At 38.6% G+C, this 17659-nt stretch overlaps 2 protein-coding genes across 4 annotated transcripts in view; both read left to right on the top strand.

Moving 5' to 3' along the window:
- The window catches only part of MFN1 (mitofusin 1), a 468570-nt gene that overhangs the window by 247467 nt on the left and 203444 nt on the right, over positions 1 to 17659 (top strand). The window lies entirely within an intron of this gene.
- Positions 1 to 17659, top strand: part of PIK3CA (phosphatidylinositol-4,5-bisphosphate 3-kinase catalytic subunit alpha) — a 104646-nt gene that overhangs the window by 36701 nt on the left and 50286 nt on the right. The window contains exons 1-4 of one of the 3 annotated variants that reach the window (XM_069104824.1): positions 6544 to 6906; positions 10929 to 10999; positions 15093 to 15523; positions 16167 to 16376. In XM_069104824.1, the coding sequence (XP_068960925.1) occupies positions 15172 to 15523; positions 16167 to 16376 (562 nt within the window). In that variant the 5' untranslated portion in view covers positions 6544 to 6906; positions 10929 to 10999; positions 15093 to 15171. Of the gene's footprint in view, positions 1 to 6543; positions 6907 to 10928; positions 11000 to 15092; positions 15524 to 16166; positions 16377 to 17659 lie in introns of those variants that run through there. The other 2 variants (XM_069104825.1, XM_069104823.1) reach the window with 2 other exon arrangements.

The raw sequence follows: 17659 nt of genomic DNA, 5'->3' as shown, positions 1-17659 counted from the left end.
TGTTTAAACTTGATGTAACTCTGGGGTAGATTCAATTGTGATCCAGGAGGTGGGATTAACAAGCTCTGGGTTTTAACACAATCAATTTGAAAACCAAGCCAATACAAGGGGAACTTTAAATGCCATTACTATCACACCCTCCAAAAAAAAGATATACATAAAAATACAGTATTTAATACCATAGACTTAATTCTTCTCCCTTAATATTCTTTTCTTCCTTTTTTCTGTGACATTGCTCCTTCTTGATTCTCCTCCTTTTCTGATCCTATAAATTCTCCTTCACTTGTTCTTCTTGCCTCCTAAGTTTTAGTTGTCGCCTCAGGTTCTACCTTTGGCTCAGTTTACTCTATAGATTCGTCCTGTCTTTTGGCTTCAGTTTTCTCCTTTGTTTAGTAAGCTTTCTCTTCTCCCCTGTCCTCCTTCCTCTCCCTCTCCCTCTTTGTCTCTCTCTGTCTCTCTCTCTCTCCCCCCCCCCCAACTAGGTATCCTGCCAACTGCTTAGCTTCAAGTATAGTCCTGAAGTAATCTTCTAAAACTTGCCACCTCCTCAAATCCCTATTCCTGCTCTTAGTGTGATCCCTGGTTACCTCAAGCTAGAAACTTCCAAGTCATTTTTTACTCTTCACATAGCTAATCACATGTATTAATTGTACTGCTGCATTATCTCCTACGTTGGTCCCCTCTTTTCTATCCCTGCTGCTACACACCTTATTTATGTTCTTATTATCTTTTTTGAACTATTAAAAGACTTCCCCTAACTAGATTTTCTGTATTTCCCCTCTTGAAACATGTTCTTCATATGGACCTGAAGGTAGACTAATTCTTAGATTATGACAAATGATAAATTATTCATCTGCTCAAAAAGCATCAGTGGCTCCCTAGTGCCTACAGAATTAAGTCCAACCCCTTTGGAATGGCACCCAAGGCCCTTCACAGACTGCCTCTGACACAGATTTCTCATTTACTCTTTCATAGTCCATATTATCACCTGTTGAAAGCTTCCCCTTCAAGACCTACTTGGAAATACTGGGTGGAAGGTGGCTTAGAAAACCCATTCTTACTGGAAGACAAGGCAGAAGAATGGCAAGGATTGGATTGTCTAGAATGTGGAGTATATGGAGGTGACACCTTCCCCATGAAAGGATTTCTGATTTTACCTAAATGCTCTTCAAATCACTCATGCTACTCTTTGACCTTTTATATACACATATACTAATGTGATTATTTCTGTCCATATTATCATTTCCCGTATTAAAGAAAAAGTTACTTTAGGGCAGGGGTCCTTGGTTTTTTGTTTGTTTTTAAATAACCAGAGCTTAGGCCAGGATCTTCAACATATTAGATGCTTAGTAAATTCTGTACTGAATTGAAATTATTTCATTACCGGTATTAGAAAAGCAAGACAAAGTGCACTTGTTGATGGTGGGGCAATAGTATCTTTGCATATGAGACAGTATTAAATTCTTCCTTTAGTAATCAAATTGTAATATAATGTAGCCAAATTGTAATATAATACAGGGTGCCCTGAAAGTCTTGGTTCAATTTTAAACTACTAAAGCTTAAACATTAAATGTAATTAGTAGTGAATAAAGTAATAATCATATAATAAAATAATACCATAATGGTCTAAGAGTTAATGAAGTTTCTAGAGTTGCCTAAGGTGCGATCAGTTTCTTCTGTGTGCCCGTACCCACTTAAAACTATACTTTATGACCTTCAGTATTGTGGGAAAAGAAATATTGATCTTGAGGTGGCTAGGTGGCGCAGTGAGTAGAGCACCGGCCCTGGAGTCAGGAGGACCTGAGTTCAAATGTGGCCTCAGACACTTAACAAAAGATAGCCTTGTGACCCTGGGCAAGTCACTTAACCCCAAATGCCCTCCAAAACATACATATATATATATATATATATATATATATCTTAACTCTTTGTCTTTACTCTTATGATAAAATTATTTGTATCCTATTAAATATATAGTGCCAGAAGATTGCCTTCTCTGTGTTATGAAACCACTTTCACTTCCTGCTAGCCTACCCCTCAATACATTTGTGATAAAACTACTTTTGGCTACAGTATAAATATTCCTTATCAGACAGTTTGAATTTTAAAAGTCTTTTGACCTAAGAAAAATTGGGGGACCACTGACTTAGAGTCTAAGCACAACTTTTTTTTTGTATACCTGAGAAAAATAGTGAGAATTAACATTAGTAATGTGCATACAGTTCAGTTTTGACTATCTTTTAAATTTTAAATTATTTGCAACATTTCATTCATGACCCTTCCTTGTACTCTGCTCTCCACACCACTTCTTCTTTTCCTCCATAAAGCATTTTTTCCACATATTAGTAGATGATGTGAGAAGAATAGGTCTGAAGTGAAAGAAGGAATCTTTTGTCAGTAGTTCTGATATTCATTAGGATTTAGGCATTTCTTTATGTTGGTTCTAGTATGTCTGACACATTGTTTTGGCACAGTCCATCATGTATACAAGGCCCCATAATCGTTATTGAAAATTCCAAGAGGGGCGGCCAGGTAGCACAGCAAGTAAGAGCACCGGCTCCAGTGTTGAGAAGACCTGGAGATCGAATCCCGGGCTCAGACACTTAGCACCCACCCAGAAACACCTGGCCGTGTAACCTTGAGCAAGTTACTTAACCCCGATTGCTTAAAATTATAAAAGAAAAAAAAAAGAAAATTCCAAGAAACATTTTACTCTTTGTCAAAATTTATTTTGTAAGTTGAAGGTATGTTTTATAAATTGCAAAACATATAAATGAAATTTGAATTTTCTATACTCTTGCCATAATACTACACTTTGTGCCTTGATGGAGTACTGTGTGGATCAAATCATCTTCTCATCAAATATATGAGTTACATCTACATTTTCATGGTTAACATGCAAAGATCAATGAAGGATACAAATTTAAATGTGGTGGATAATGTGTATCCTTCCAGAACTAGTGCATATTACAGCTGTCCCTTTGAATTCTAGTCAATTACTTAATGGTTCCACTTTATGCATAAAGAATAAAATAGATTTCCAGGTGCTCTCACTAGACACCAAAAATTTTGCTCATGTTCACTTTTTATTTCCTCTTTACAAGAACATAGGATATATGGATACACATACATATACATATATGGAAATTATCTTTAACTTCTTTCCCCTCCACCCCCAACATCCAGTCACCAAGTTTTGGGTTTGAGTCTTCCAGTGCATTGTAAGAGATAAGCGGTCCCTTTCTTTTCATTACCATCACCACCATTCTCTAATTTGTACCCATATTACCTGATGCCTGAGCTATTGTTCGAACCACTTATTTACCGTCTTCTCCAAACACAAATTAATATTCTGAGAGGAGAACTTTCAGTTTTACTTCCTTGCCCCAAACCTTTCAGTAGTTTGCCAGTTGTCTGTCAGATGAAGTCTAGTCCCCTTAGCCTTGTGTCTAGGACCACCACAATCTGGCCCCAATATGCTCCTCCAGTTTTCTCTTGATAACACAGACAGTGAAACATGTTCCCCTTCTGTCAGGACAGAGGCTGGGGACTTTTACATTATCAGACCAGGACATTGTATGGGTTGTTTTTATGTAACATTTTCTTATAAAGAAGGGTTCCAGGGGTACAGAGTGGAGCATATCCAGGCATGTGTATGGCATAAAAACAAAAGGTATCAGTAAAACTTAACGTAAAAAAAAGTATCTTCCACTATTCCTGTCACATGCTTTGACCGAATTGGTCTACTGACTGTTTCCCAAAGACTTGCTTATTTCTTCCATTGCTCATTGTCTTTCCTTCTTTTGGAGTTACCTCATCCTTGCCTCAGCCTAATGAGATCCTAATCCATCCTTCAAGGCACTGTTCACGTATCATTCTGGCATCATCCTTGATGACATGATCTCAGCAAAGCTGTGCTTCTCTTCTAACACATAGTATTGGTGCCTTTTTTAAAAAAAAAAAAAAAAGCAATCGGGGTTAAGTAACTTGCTCAAGGTTACATGGCCAGTTATTTCTGGGTGTGGTGCTAAGTATCTGAGGCCGTATTCAATCCCCAGGTCATCCCGACACTGGGGCCGGTGCTCTTACTTGCTGTGCTACCTGGCCGCCCCACATGGTGCCTTTTAATAGGAATGTTGTGTATCCCCTGCTTACCTTCCCTAGCACATTATAAACACCTTAAGGACAGGACCATGTATAATTCAGAGTTTTATACCCAGAGTGATACGGTAGAATATTACGTACTCAAATACTAATTAGATGAGTGATTGTGTTCCCTTAATGAAAAAAAGTTTATCTGCCTGACTCCTGTTTCTTCAATATGTAAGTGTACATGCACATCTATTCATATACTTCCTTTCAGAATACACTTTTTAAAGAGTACTGATTTTTATGTCTTCATCCATTTCAGTAAGAGGAACTGTTAGGGTAGCACCTAATTCCCTAAAATGGGAGCATGAGAAGAGAGGAATGTCGCAAGGGAAGACATCTGAGAATTAGTTCTGATCAACCATTAGTTGTATAACCCAGGCAAGTTGCTTTCTCTGCACCTCCGTTTTCTCATCCATCATATGGGGGTGCAGGGGGTTGGAATATGGAGCAGAGTATTAAGATCCTTTCTAGCCCTACCATTTCTGGTTCTAATACTTCAATTCTGAGCCCCTAAGTGGAAGAGCGTGCCCCAGAGGAAGGCCGTTAGGATGGTAAAGGTCCTTTTGTTCATGCTATATAAGGATCAGTTAAAGGAAGTGGGGGTGTATAAGTTAGAGAAGAGAAAACTTAGGTTGGGAGAAGGTTTAACTGTGTTCAAGAATTTGAGGAACTGTCCTGTGGAAGATTAGGCTTATTCTGCTAGTCCCCAAAGAGTAGTATAACTTAGAGTAGTGGGGGGAAGATGCAGAAAGGCAGATTTAGGCTTGATGTCTAGAAAAACTACCTGTTAATTAGAGCTACTCAAAAGTAGCTTGGTTTCCCTGAAGAAGAGGCAGCAATTTCTTTATTGATAGAGCCCTTCAAACAAAGGCCAGAGGACCAACTTGTGAACATGCCACCGAAGGGATTCTTGTGTGAGTCTAAGTTAGGCCTTTCAGGGCCCTTTCACACCCGGTGTGCTCTGGTTCTGTGAGGTCTCCAGAGCTGTAGCCCTGGGCTCTGATGAGTAAACATCTCCCCTCATCTTGCCCATTCTCAGGCTACCTACCATGGTGCTTTCCCGCCATTTCTGTGCCTTGCCCTGTAAATCCTTTCTTATTCTAGCTCTGACAAGAGCAGTCAGATCAGTGGTGCTTTTCCTGGGAAGGGCATGTCATCTAATTGCCCTTTTACTCCACTTGATCTTCTGCCTTCCCTTTCCAAAACATTCTTTCCTGGCCTCTCCTACTAGATGTTATCTTTTATTAGAGTGCTGGCTCCTTGAGGGCAAGACATTACTCGTTTGTTTGTCGTTGTATTGATCTGCTTAGCATAGTGCTGAGATACCTAGTAAATGCTTAATAAATGCTTCTTCGTGCTTTTGTTTATTGATTTAGAACTCAGCTACACAGCCCTTTGCCTGTCAGAAACTTGGTGGAGAACCAGAAAATAAGCATAAAAGGCCTCTCTCTCAGTGTCTAAAATAGACGGCCTTTTTATTCAGAGCCTATATTTTACATACTTCTCTAACAATCTTGGATGTCTGGTTTCTAGACCTGCAGAAATTAGAATAGGGACAAAGGGCCATTAGGTGCAGGGAGAACAGATTAAAAATAACAGCCAACAGTGAGAGAGGAAGCCAGAAGCCACAAAGAAGACTCATACTTTCATATGGAACTGTGTAGGCCTGCTTGTGGCTGAGGCAAACAGTCCTGTGGACTTCAGTAACTCTGGAGAGGGGCATCACTGTCACAGTAGAGTCCATCTGGACAATGATTTATGTTGATTCTGAGGCAAGAAAATTCTAAATTGTGTATATTCTGTTTTAAGGCAGGTTAGCATATAGTATGTTCTATAGCATATTTACATTTCAGTTAGTTACTAACTTAAAGGTTTTCCTACTTAAAGGATGCAACATTTTCTTATCCAGAAAGTCTGGCAATATACACAAAATCATCCATTCCTCAAGGATTCCAAGTAGCTAAGATTTTACTACATCTGTAACCATGTAAACATTGAGTCCAAGTCCCCAATATATAACTCCTTGACTTTGGTATTGGTTTTCTTGTTTTGTTTTATATAGTAAACATACCTAGGTACTAGATTTAGATAAGCCTTCCAATTTGTAGGAAGGGGAATAGTCTTAGATTGATGATTTTTAAAATTGTGATTCTTTCACCCTTTATCTTTGTTTCTTGATATATTTAAAATTTGTTTCTCTACCTAGAGATTTGGGATTCTTTTACATTTGATATCATACATTGCCCATTATATTCTCATGTTTTAAAGGTCAATTCAGATACCTTTTCATTTTGAAGTTGGGAAATATGACAAAAAGTTTTTATAGCTGAGTTTATTAATGTCTGTTGTACATTTTAAAAAGGCAAATTGGTATGTTTTTCCTTCTGCTAGATTTTCATCTCTATAGAAATCTAAAGGGAAGAATAAGAAAATACTCACACGCAAAATTCAGGATTGGCAGTTTCATGCCATCAGCAAGAAGGAGAGGATCAGCAAGGGATTCCACCCACCCAAGTGGCAAAGAGTCAGCCTGGACCATATCATTATCCTGGAAGTCAAAGAGCTTTGGGAACTACAGGAACATCCACAGTTGGGTCTCTATTGCTGTCCCAGGGTCTGCCCAGGAAGATTAGCACTCCCAGTTTCAGGACTGACTCCCTGGAAAGGTGTACCACACGGAGCCCCTTGCTTCCCTATTTCCATTTGTGACAGAGCCCTATGCAGGGCCAACCATGGAGAAGTAACCCAAGCAGGGTTAGTGTCCAATCTGTTCTAAAGATTCCAACCTAGTCACAAATGTGAGTGGGCCACAGTTGAGGCCAAAGATTTGGAGTGGTGTGTAATTCAGAAGGGTGCCTACACTGAGATAAGAAATGCACCCAAAACCGCCTTTTTCAGTCATAGCTATAGAATGTCAAAATTATGATATTAAATAGTATCTTTCTTCCAGGATTTTCAAGTTGCCATATGAGAAATAACACATTGAAAAAGCACTTTAATTAGAAAGAATTTTAAAGGTATTATTTCATTTTTATGAGCTCTCTAGAGTTTAAGTAGCATTATCCCCATTTTATAAATAAGTACTAGATAAAATGAAATTGCCCATGGTCCTATAATTAATAGGTAAATATCCATGCAGAAACAAAGCCAGTGCCATTCCCACTGTCCCAGTGTATCTCTTCTGTCCTTATAAGCAGAAGGGATGTGTATGGTCGATTATTGGTATTTTACATCTAAAAGAGCTGACTACTAATCATAACTTCCATTTCTGTAGCATTTTGAGGCTTTAAGAGTACTTGCTCCTAACTGCCTCCCTGTGAGACATGGGCAGACTGCCCATAAAGGGCTCAGCTAACCCCAAGCTCCTGCTAACCCAGGGATCCCTATGAAACCAGGGGCTCTTTCTGCCAAACCTTTGCCCCTGATACCAGAGCTTCCTCTACTAAATCAAAGCATTTTCTACTAAATTACTTTTCCCCTGGCACACACTTTACAACAAACACTTGAATACCCTTCTCCTTATTTATTATATACAATGGTTACCTCTACCATTGCATTACAAGTGGTATTCAAATTCAATAAGCGAAAACATAAACACAGCTGTTGTTTTGGTGTGGCTTGTGGTTTTGGTTTTGATTTTATTTGAACTTTTTAAAAATAGACAATTTGTCAAGCTTAAAATTAGTCTTTCAGCTCTTTCCCTGTCCATTTTTATGTCTTTCCTTAGAGCTTAGTGATCACTTCTTTCAGGGATAGCTTTAATGAACTAACTCTTTTTTCCCCACCAATTTAAATTTTGTTTCTAGAGAGATAGAAATAAAAATGGCTTCATAAGCATGAAGAAAAGCCAATGTCATTTAAGCTTAAATATTTTTTCTTACACTTTTAGATTTGAAATGGTCTTATCAAAATTAATTCCTCTGGGGAAAAGTTTCTACATTGCACTCTGGGCTTCTCCTTCCTGATACTGTAACCTTGAAGGAGGCCACCAGAAATCAAAGTGCAGATTAGAAATTCAGCGGACAGAAGTGCTACATGAAATTTGTAGCAGCTTCTAATTTCCATGTGGCACTAGCGAAATCAACAAAGGGTTATTTGTCCTAGGATAGCCTCTGAGATCTAGAGCTGAGCAGGATATAAAGGTATTGTCCAACCCTCTCATTTTACACAGGAGAAGACTAGGGCCAAGAGAGCAAAAGGGATTTGTCCAGACTCACACAAGGTATAAGGGAGGGGCAGAGCTGGGATTTGAACTAAGCCTTCTGATTCCAAATCCTCCACTTTTTTCACAGTACCACCCACAAAGAGGTTGGTGACCCCTAGCAGGTGGTTCTCCCTAAGGCTTTATTGTACAGAAAGACTATTTTTATGTGTGCATGTGTATATTTACACACACACACACACACACATATATATATGTATATACATAAACATACACACACATATATTTCTTTACCTAGGTATTAGAGTTCGGTAGGAGTTACTTCATTTCATGCTTGTGTCTTTGATACAGTTATTCACTTCCCTTTGGTGGTTCCTATTACATAATTTACCCTTATCGGAAACTGTAACATTTGCCGGTAATCTGCCCTATATTGATCCCCAATTTGACTAAATTCAACAAATACCTATTTAATACATTTACCTACAGGGTGCTAGGCACTAACCTGTGCCCACAAGGAGCATACATACATGTAAAGGGGGAAAATGGGCCAAATTCAGCAAAAATTTATTAGTCACCTGCTGTGTACAAAGGTCAAATATAACCCATCTCTGCCTTCAGAAATCTTGTATTAAGTTGAGGGAGAGATATGGTAACTCCCTATTACTTCTGAGATCAATTATAAATTCCTGTTCGGCATCTAAAGTTTTTATATCTTGACTCTCTCCTTCCTTTCCATTCTTCTTATGTTATTCTCCTGCCACAGACTACAGACTAGCAGCATTGGTCTACTTGCTGCTCTGCTCTCTTGACACTCATGGCCTGTCCCCCTCCCTAGAATGCTCTCTCTCCTCATTTTCTCCTCTCAGGACCCCTGGATTCCTTCAAGACTCAGTTCAAGTGCTACTCCAGCTGCTTGTGCCCACCCTCCCTCCCCAAATTACCTGGTATTCACTCTGTGTCTGTTTGATCAATAGTTCTATGTCTCCATTTGTCTTCTCTGTGAGAAGGTAGGCATTCTGAGGGCAGCAAGTATTTCACTTTTGTCTTCATCTCCCAAATACTGAACACAGTGCCTGGCACAAAGTAGATGATCCATAAGGACTTTTTTGTTGTAAAAAGCAGTTGATTGCTACAACACATTTACATATAAGTAAATACAAAATAATTTTAGAGGGAAGAGATCTCTGATCAATGGGCTGTCCAGGAGAGCTTCATGGAAAAGGCAGTACCTGAACTGAGTTTTGAAGGAAGATAAGGATGCTAAGAGGCAGTGAGAAGAAGGAAGAAATTTGTGTCTACTTTGTCTAGAATTTAGAGTATCTGAAGAGTATTAAGAAATCTCTTTGCAAAGGTGGGTTGGAACCAAAGAAAGGTTGGAAGGCCCATAATGCTAGACAGATGAGTTTGCATTGTATCCTAGAGGAAGTACAGAGCCCCTCAGGTGTTTTAAGCAGGGATTGACATGGTCAAACCTCTATCTTAGGACATAAACAGGTGGTCAATTATGCAATACCTGTGTTCCAGGTATTGTGCTAGGTCTTAGGGATAAAAACAAAAATAAAACATTCTTGTCCTGAAGAAACTTACCTCCTTCTTTTCCTTTTTTATAGTTAACTTTTTGTTTTAACTTCACATTGAATTTGTTTCAAAGTAATTTAATATATCAAGGACCAATTTTAGTATAACATCACACTTACTAATGCACAGCTTCATCAATGAGAAACAGAAAACTGCACCCAACTGAGCTGAGCTCCTCAAACATCTCCCAGCTCCTTCTTCAGATCAATGTCTGTGTTCTCCTACTAGGTTGGGTAACACCACTCACTTCACAGTAGCTCTCAAACTGCAACTTCATCCACTTGCATTTCTACATGCAAACTTGAGTTCTTTTTCAAGGTAATGGAGCATATTTTTGTATATTTTCTGGTGTGGTTGAAACTGTGGACTGAGGAAGGCTGGTCTACTTCTCCCCCTTTCTCACCTTCAATCTTGGCTGAGGCCCCTGGACTCAGAGTTGTTGCCCGTCAAGGCTCCACCCTCTCTCCTACATCGACTCAACTTTTCCAGCCCAGGCTCAATAGGAAGTGGGCACAGACTAGCAGCCTAAAACTGCTACCACCATCACTGTTTTTTGTGGGATTTATGTATTTTTTAAACCATTTAACATGCTACCATTTTTATTAGGTTCCTACTTTTTTGTGTGTGTCACTGATGAAGATTTTGTTCCTAGATCTAGCTGCACTTTCCTCACTAGCCTTGTGGTTTTTATTTTGCAGTGTTGCATATTGCAGTGATTTTTCAGAATGCTTATTTCACATCATAGCAGAACTGACTAGTATATCCCTCCCCACTCAGCAAGCCTTTCCATGGGACAAAGAAATAATTCAGCAAAATCAACCAACAAATTGACCAAGTCTGACAATATGTGCAATATTGCACATCCATAGTGTCCTATCTCTACATTGAGGGGATAGAAATTTATTTTTTCAACTTTTCTTCAGGGCCAAACTCAGTACTTAAAATTACACTATGTTTATTTTATTTTATTTCATTTATTTTCATTTCATTTTATTTTTTATTTTATTTTTCATTTTATTCTTTCCATTGACAGTGTTGTGGTCATTGATGTATTCGATCAATAATCAGTCAGCAGGCAATTGATGTACCACTATGTGCATACAGGTAAATACAATGTAATGAGCAGTAATCCCAAACAGTAGCAGGAGAAGGAAGGCAGCCTCTTTCAGAAGGCAAGAAGTAAACTGAGTCTTGAAGGACACTGGAAAGTAGAAGGGAGGAGGAAGAGAATTCCAGGCATGGGGAGCTGACAGTGAAAAGTCAGAAATAGGAAGGATAATGTACCATGGAAAGAGCAGCAGAGACCAGTGTTGCTATATCATAGAATACACAGAAGGAAATAAAGTGTAAGAACCCAGAAATGGTGGGAAGTTGGTCAGGTTCTAAAGGACTTTAAAAGTCAAAAAGGGCATTTTGTATTCGATCTGGGGATTTTTTTGAGGGAGGGGATTTGACATGGCTAGACCTGCACATTAAGAAGATCACATTAGCAGTTTAGTGGGAGAGACTTGAACCGAAAGGCCAACCAGCAGGCCTTTACAATATCTGATGGGAGCCTGGGTCTGCTCATTTGGTTGCATATTTGTTCTTTTAACTCCTCCTGTGTCTCCCTAAATTATTCATATTCATGGTTTCTTAGGGCATATCAGAGCCTAGAGAAGTGGAAATACAGGAGAAGGTGAATGGAAAAGAGAATTTCAGAGTTTAGGTACGTGGAAGAAACCATTTGAATTGTTGGTGTGATCTCAGGTGGCAGAGGTGGAGTAGAGGGCTGAGAGGATATTGATAAACCGGGCAGGGGTGGGAGGAGATAGAGTATTCAAGAGAACATCAGTATATGCACAAGGGCAGGCCTCAAGGTGAAGGAGATTGATGTGAGCCAGTTACCAAAGTTGGAAAAGAAGAGAGAGTGACTTGGAGCCTGGTGGATCTCAGCAACAAGTTTCTTAACCTATCAACAGGAAGAAATGGTTCCTTCATCACAGGAAGAGCTTACGGAGTACCAGCAGAGGGAAAGTGTGGAAGTGGCTTTGGAGAGCAAGGTGTATCCCAATTCCCCTCTCTTGGTGTGTGTGTGTGTGCACCAGAAAGGAGCATGACAAGGGATATCTTCCAGAGAGAGCCAGGTTTGGGGGAATATTGAAAAGACATTTAGGATGAAGTTAATGTACAGACCAAGACTCCAGAGAGCATAGTAAGTGAAGGCAATGATAGAAGATAGGCACTGGGAAAGGATTAGAACTGAGTGGGATGGAATTAAGAGTTCAGGGAGAGGTAACAAGGGTGTTAGAGTGGAAACAAAAAGTGACGCTTGACTAGAGTCCTTATCCTCCTGGGTCCTTTGGTTATGATCCTTTGGTCTCAAATCTAGTGTCATTTTTATTTTTTTTGTAAGAGGGGGCACTGGACATGACAGGCAGTGAACATCGGAAAAAACTACTGTCTTAACAGATAAGAAGTGAATAGGTACTGATGATATGGGAGGCATTTCTGAATCAACTACGTACAGTCAGATCATTAACTTATTAGCTTAAAGGTCAAAATTAACAACAAACTAGAGGGACGACGATGATAGGAACATTCTGCACATGGCCTGACATTTTTTTGAACAGGCTATTAACTTAAAATTAGGAAATAGTTAAAAGCAGGACATTGATTCTGGATTATTATAATTTCTTAAAGGGGTTAGGTCGCCATAATGAGGAGGCTAAAGAACACAGAAACAACTTGAACTGACCAACACTTGATCCCCTTAATAAACAGCTGGTTATACCAGCCAAGGTCAATACCATTTTAAAGTACATGCCAATTTGCAGGACATTTTGGAAGACATTAACAAAAGATTGTGAGCAGTATCGACTCACAAAACAGCATATAAGAGTAGAGATGAAATTTTACCTGTCAGAAACCTTGGTATGAAACCAAAATAAATTCCCTGAGATCTATTAGAGATGAGAAGGACAATGAATAAATAAGTTGTGCTTATTATAGTACTTGGGAGATAAAATTAGAGAGTGACCAGACTTGAATACATGCATTCAGGGGGAAAAAAACTGTTTTGGAAGTGACACAGTTTTAAAGGAATTAATTTCAAAGATAGCAAGAGAAGATGCCAAAAAGAGAAATCACCAGAGTTGTATCTACCCCCAAAAAAGGTATCCAAAAGGTATCAGCAACTACCAAACAATATACTTCTCATCTACAAAAATTTAATGAGAATAGTCTATAATGTGTCTGGAAGGAATCCTTGATGAAAACATGAGGAGGAAATAAGCAGTTTTTCACAACTGACTTTCTACTACACATCCCATTTTCTTAGGTACACAACAGACTAAAAGCAGAAGATATAATATCTTGCTGTGAGTCTGTTGATTCTAAAATATCTCTTGACTCCATGTATAACACAACCTAATGGCTCTCTTCCAACAAGGGTATCTTCTGTCAATATGTCAGGATCTTTAAAAAAAATTACCTGATAAACAAACAAAAAGCTTTGTCAGTCTTCTTGTCAAGTGAGGCATGAAAGACAGATACTTCACAAGTGTTCACCAGTTTCATGGGAGATGCTCTTTATGTGCAGAGTTGACATGAAAGGAGGGGAATGTCTGTGTGTGTGTGTGTGTGTGTGTGCACACACAACGCGCACGAGCACTCACATACTACTCATGTGTTTTATGTAAAACTTGTCAAGATTTACTGTTTGTAGCTGGCATTATGCTGATTGCTTCAAGTCCCAGAATATTACATCCCCAGCGATGATGGCCTAACAATCCACATGGGAAAAACCAAATAACCAAATACCCCTACCACAGAATGCGTAGTACTCAGGTTGACATGCATGTGGATAGGTAGGTAGCCTGTTGAGTTCGTCCATCAATATATAAGCATTAAGCATTTTAGATGAACAATGAGCTGGACCTAGGATTAGAAGACAAGAGTGGGCTCTGTCCCCTTTGGGAGATGGCCCCACACTTTCCATGATCTAAAAAGCTGTTCAGATCCAAAATAGCTTCCAGCTTGTTAGCCTGAAGATTCTCTTCGTGATGCTGACATGAGGCAGCATCATGGAGTAGATGGCATATAATTTAGAGTAAGAGGAATGGGGTTCAAATCAGTTCTGTTTCTTATTACCCATATAACTAAAGCCAAGCATTTAAGCTTCCTGAACCTTTCTTTTCCTCATCTGTATAATGTAGGGCACAGACCAGGTAGGTGACTTTAGAAGTCAAATTGACTGCACCTAAGGTCTGTTCCATCTCTAGGTCTGTGAGATTATGAACCTTTGAACAGCAGTCTCAGAAGTATCCAATTGTAAATGGCCCAAAGGGTGGTAGAAAGACATATGGCAGATGAAATTCAGCTGTAGCATATATTACTAAAGATAGGTATACGTGAAGTGCCATAAAACATCCTCAAAGTTGTGTATAACTGGAAAAGACCAGTTCAGTATAAAGAGTAGCTGGACAGCCCAAATGTTTTACAAGTATCCATGAAATAGTACACTAGCAAATCAACTAGATCCTATATACTATACAAAAGAATTTGTGGAAGGAAATGGTCAAGAATTTTATAGGATGAGAAGACATGGATGGGCAGTGACATATCCCAAGTGCAGGGATTATCCACATTGTTGATCCACACATCCATCTTAGGCCATTGTTAGCGAAGGAAAGATTCAGTGAACCGTGAGAATGTTATAATAAAAAAACTTCTTGCCTTTAAGTATGCATTCTTTTTTTTAGGTGAATTTTTTATTTGTTTTAATATTTTTCTTTTACTTGCTTAGACATTAATTATGTAAAGTAGTTTCAGGACTGACATCCATGAAAAAGGCTGAGAATGCCCTATTAGGTAATTATAGAAGGAGACACATGTGCATATGAGGGGCTGGGAGGAGACATTTTTAGAATGAAAGGCTAATGCATATATTTTGACCTGTTTGATTATTTTTGTAGATCTAGGGAGAGATTTTGAAATATCTCTGGGCTTCATTAAAGCCCCATGGTTTATTCATTGTGTTCATTTTTCTCAGTGGTTATATGATAAATTTACCTTAACACCTCTGCTTTGTAATTATATTTTTCAAAATGAGTTCAGTAATCATGGAGTATAGAGAACTCTGTTCCCCAGGATTATCATCAATATTTACCTGTTCTGTAGCTGCTACTCTCCTAATAAATGTTTTTTCTTTGTTTAGGTCTCACCTCTGGATGAGCAACATATTTAGATGCTTGAAATAGTTTTTTTTTATGTAAGATCACCAAAATATTAGAACCATGCCTCCAAGACCATCATCCGGTGAATTGTGGGGCATCCATTTGATGCCCCCAAGAATCTTAGTAGAATGTCTACTACCTAATGGAATGATAGTGACTTTAGAATGCCTCCGTGAGGCTACATTAGTAACTATTAAACATGAGCTATTTAAAGAAGCAAGGAAATATCCTCTTCACCAGCTCCTTCAGGATGAAACTTCTTACATTTTCGTAAGTGTTACTCAAGAGGCAGAAAGAGAAGAATTTTTTGATGAAACACGGCGACTTTGTGACCTACGGCTTTTTCAGCCTTTTCTAAAAGTCATTGAACCTGTAGGCAACCGAGAAGAAAAAATTCTCAATCGAGAAATTGGTAAGATAATTTTGTCACCTTCATTGTGATCTCTTTGTTTTTTGTCTTTATAAGTTAATATTATGAAGATTAATTATTAATCAATGAGGCTGATTTTTTGCATATGACTTATTGACATTACTAACTTTAAGATACTAAAGGACCTTAATATTTGCAATTCAATCTCTTTTAAGCATAAAAATTGCTCTTCAAACAAAGTCATGGCAGAATTTCAAATATTTTTGACCACTAGCCCACTAAATTGATATTTCTAACTCTTGCTATCCTCAGTAAGGTTTTCCTTAATAGAAATCACTTGGAAGGGGGAGGCAGGGGTTGGGAGAAAGTGTCAAGTTTACACTTAGAAAGTTTGGGGATAGTAAAGCTAATAAAATAGAATTCTTTGATTATCTGCAGTGGTTATTAATATTATTGACTGCATTTTGCCAAATATTACTTCAAGTAGTTTTAAAGATAGTCCTTAGCCCTTCCAGGTCCTCTTTTTAATTGGTCAAATATCTCTAATTCTTTCAAGGGGGAAAGGAGAATCTTCTGTTCCACATAACCCCCATCACCAAAAATAGGCAATTGCCAAGATGCATAAAATCTTTTCATATCATTATATTGGTTTGGTTATTAAGAATATTATTTTGTATTTTTTAAGGTTTTGCTATTGGTATGCCTGTTTGTGAATTTGATATGGTTAAAGATCCAGAAGTACAAGACTTCCGAAGAAATATCCTTAATGTTTGCAAAGAAGCTGTGGACCTGAGGGACGTCCATGCACCTCATAGCAGAGCATTATATGTCTATCCTCCGAATGTAGAATCTTCACCAGAATTGCCAAAGCACATATACAATAAATTAGATAAGGGTAAGAAGCATTAAACATTTAACATATTAAAAGGTTTGCTGTTGTTAGTGATCAGTGTGGTAAATTCCATCTATATATATGTATGTATTTAAAACAATTTTTCCATACCCAGATTGTAAACTTTTTGTGGGTAAGGATTATGCCTTATACATGACCAGTTCTTGATAGGCCACAGCTACAGGTGAATATGCACACGGGTAAAAGATCAGTTATTTTGTCAGTATGGGGAACTATACTTGTGGGACTTTCCCTCAGACATAGATTATAGCCCATCTCTGACTTGGTGGGTAAGTTACTAAATTTATCATAGGAGCATTGATTTTAGAACTGGAAGGAAAAGCGAAGGTCATCTAGTTGAACCCCCTCCTACAAATAAGGAAACTAAGGCAGAAAGGGGAATTGACTTGCCCTATGTCACACAGATGGTAAAGGGCACAGCCAGAATACCCCTACAGGTCCTCTATCTGCAGAGCTAGCCTACTCTTCACTAGACTTTAGGGCAAGGGTGTGCTGGAGCCAGCTCAGACCCTCACAAAAAGCAACTGTTAAACTTTCAGTATGACTCTTGGACCTCAAAAATTGCTAAAAGCTACACACCAGGACTTGATTTATTACTTATTGACTGTCTAGACTTAAAAATGTATTGGATAAAATGGTCAATGAATATATTTTTTTTTCCAGGGAGTCAGTTGTTAAATATTTACCATCATGCTCCTTCTTCATGGTCTCCCTTAAATACCAGAGAGTTACTAAGTGCACAGAGTGCTTTGTCAAGTACTTTTCCTGGGGACCCATAGCCAAAGTGAGATTTGAACCACAGTGTTGTTTCCTCCAAACTACCTACTGCACTATTTGGCCTCTTGGAGCTATGGTCAGTGTTCAGGAAGATCTTAAATGCCAGGAGCCAGATCTCTGATGACTTGGGATGCTGATCAATTAGGGAAAATTGTTCCCATGAGGCTCACACTGTTGTCTATGGACATGGATTATGCATTAATGCTCAGTTTGAGACCCACAGCTTACTGTTCTTACTTTACCATCAAAAGTGAAATTAGATGGGGTGGCTAGGTGGCGCAGTGAGTAAGAGTGCCGGCCCTGGAGTTGGGAGGACCCCGGATCAGTTCCAGCCTCAGATACTTAACACCCACACACACAAAAAAAACTGGCCTTGTAACCTTGGGCAAGTTACTTAACTCCAATTGCTTTTTTTAAAAAAGTGCAATTAGAATTAATTACCAATTTTTAAATGAAAATGGGAATTAATTCAGACCTTTTCTGAACTC

Source organism: Petaurus breviceps, unplaced genomic scaffold, assembly GCF_028583685.1.
Source record: "Petaurus breviceps papuanus isolate PSGF00001 unplaced genomic scaffold, PetGlider_PUasm1.0 688, whole genome shotgun sequence".
NCBI classification, from domain to species: domain Eukaryota; kingdom Metazoa; phylum Chordata; class Mammalia; order Diprotodontia; family Petauridae; genus Petaurus; species Petaurus breviceps.
This window is presented reverse-complemented; position numbering and strand designations above follow the sequence as displayed.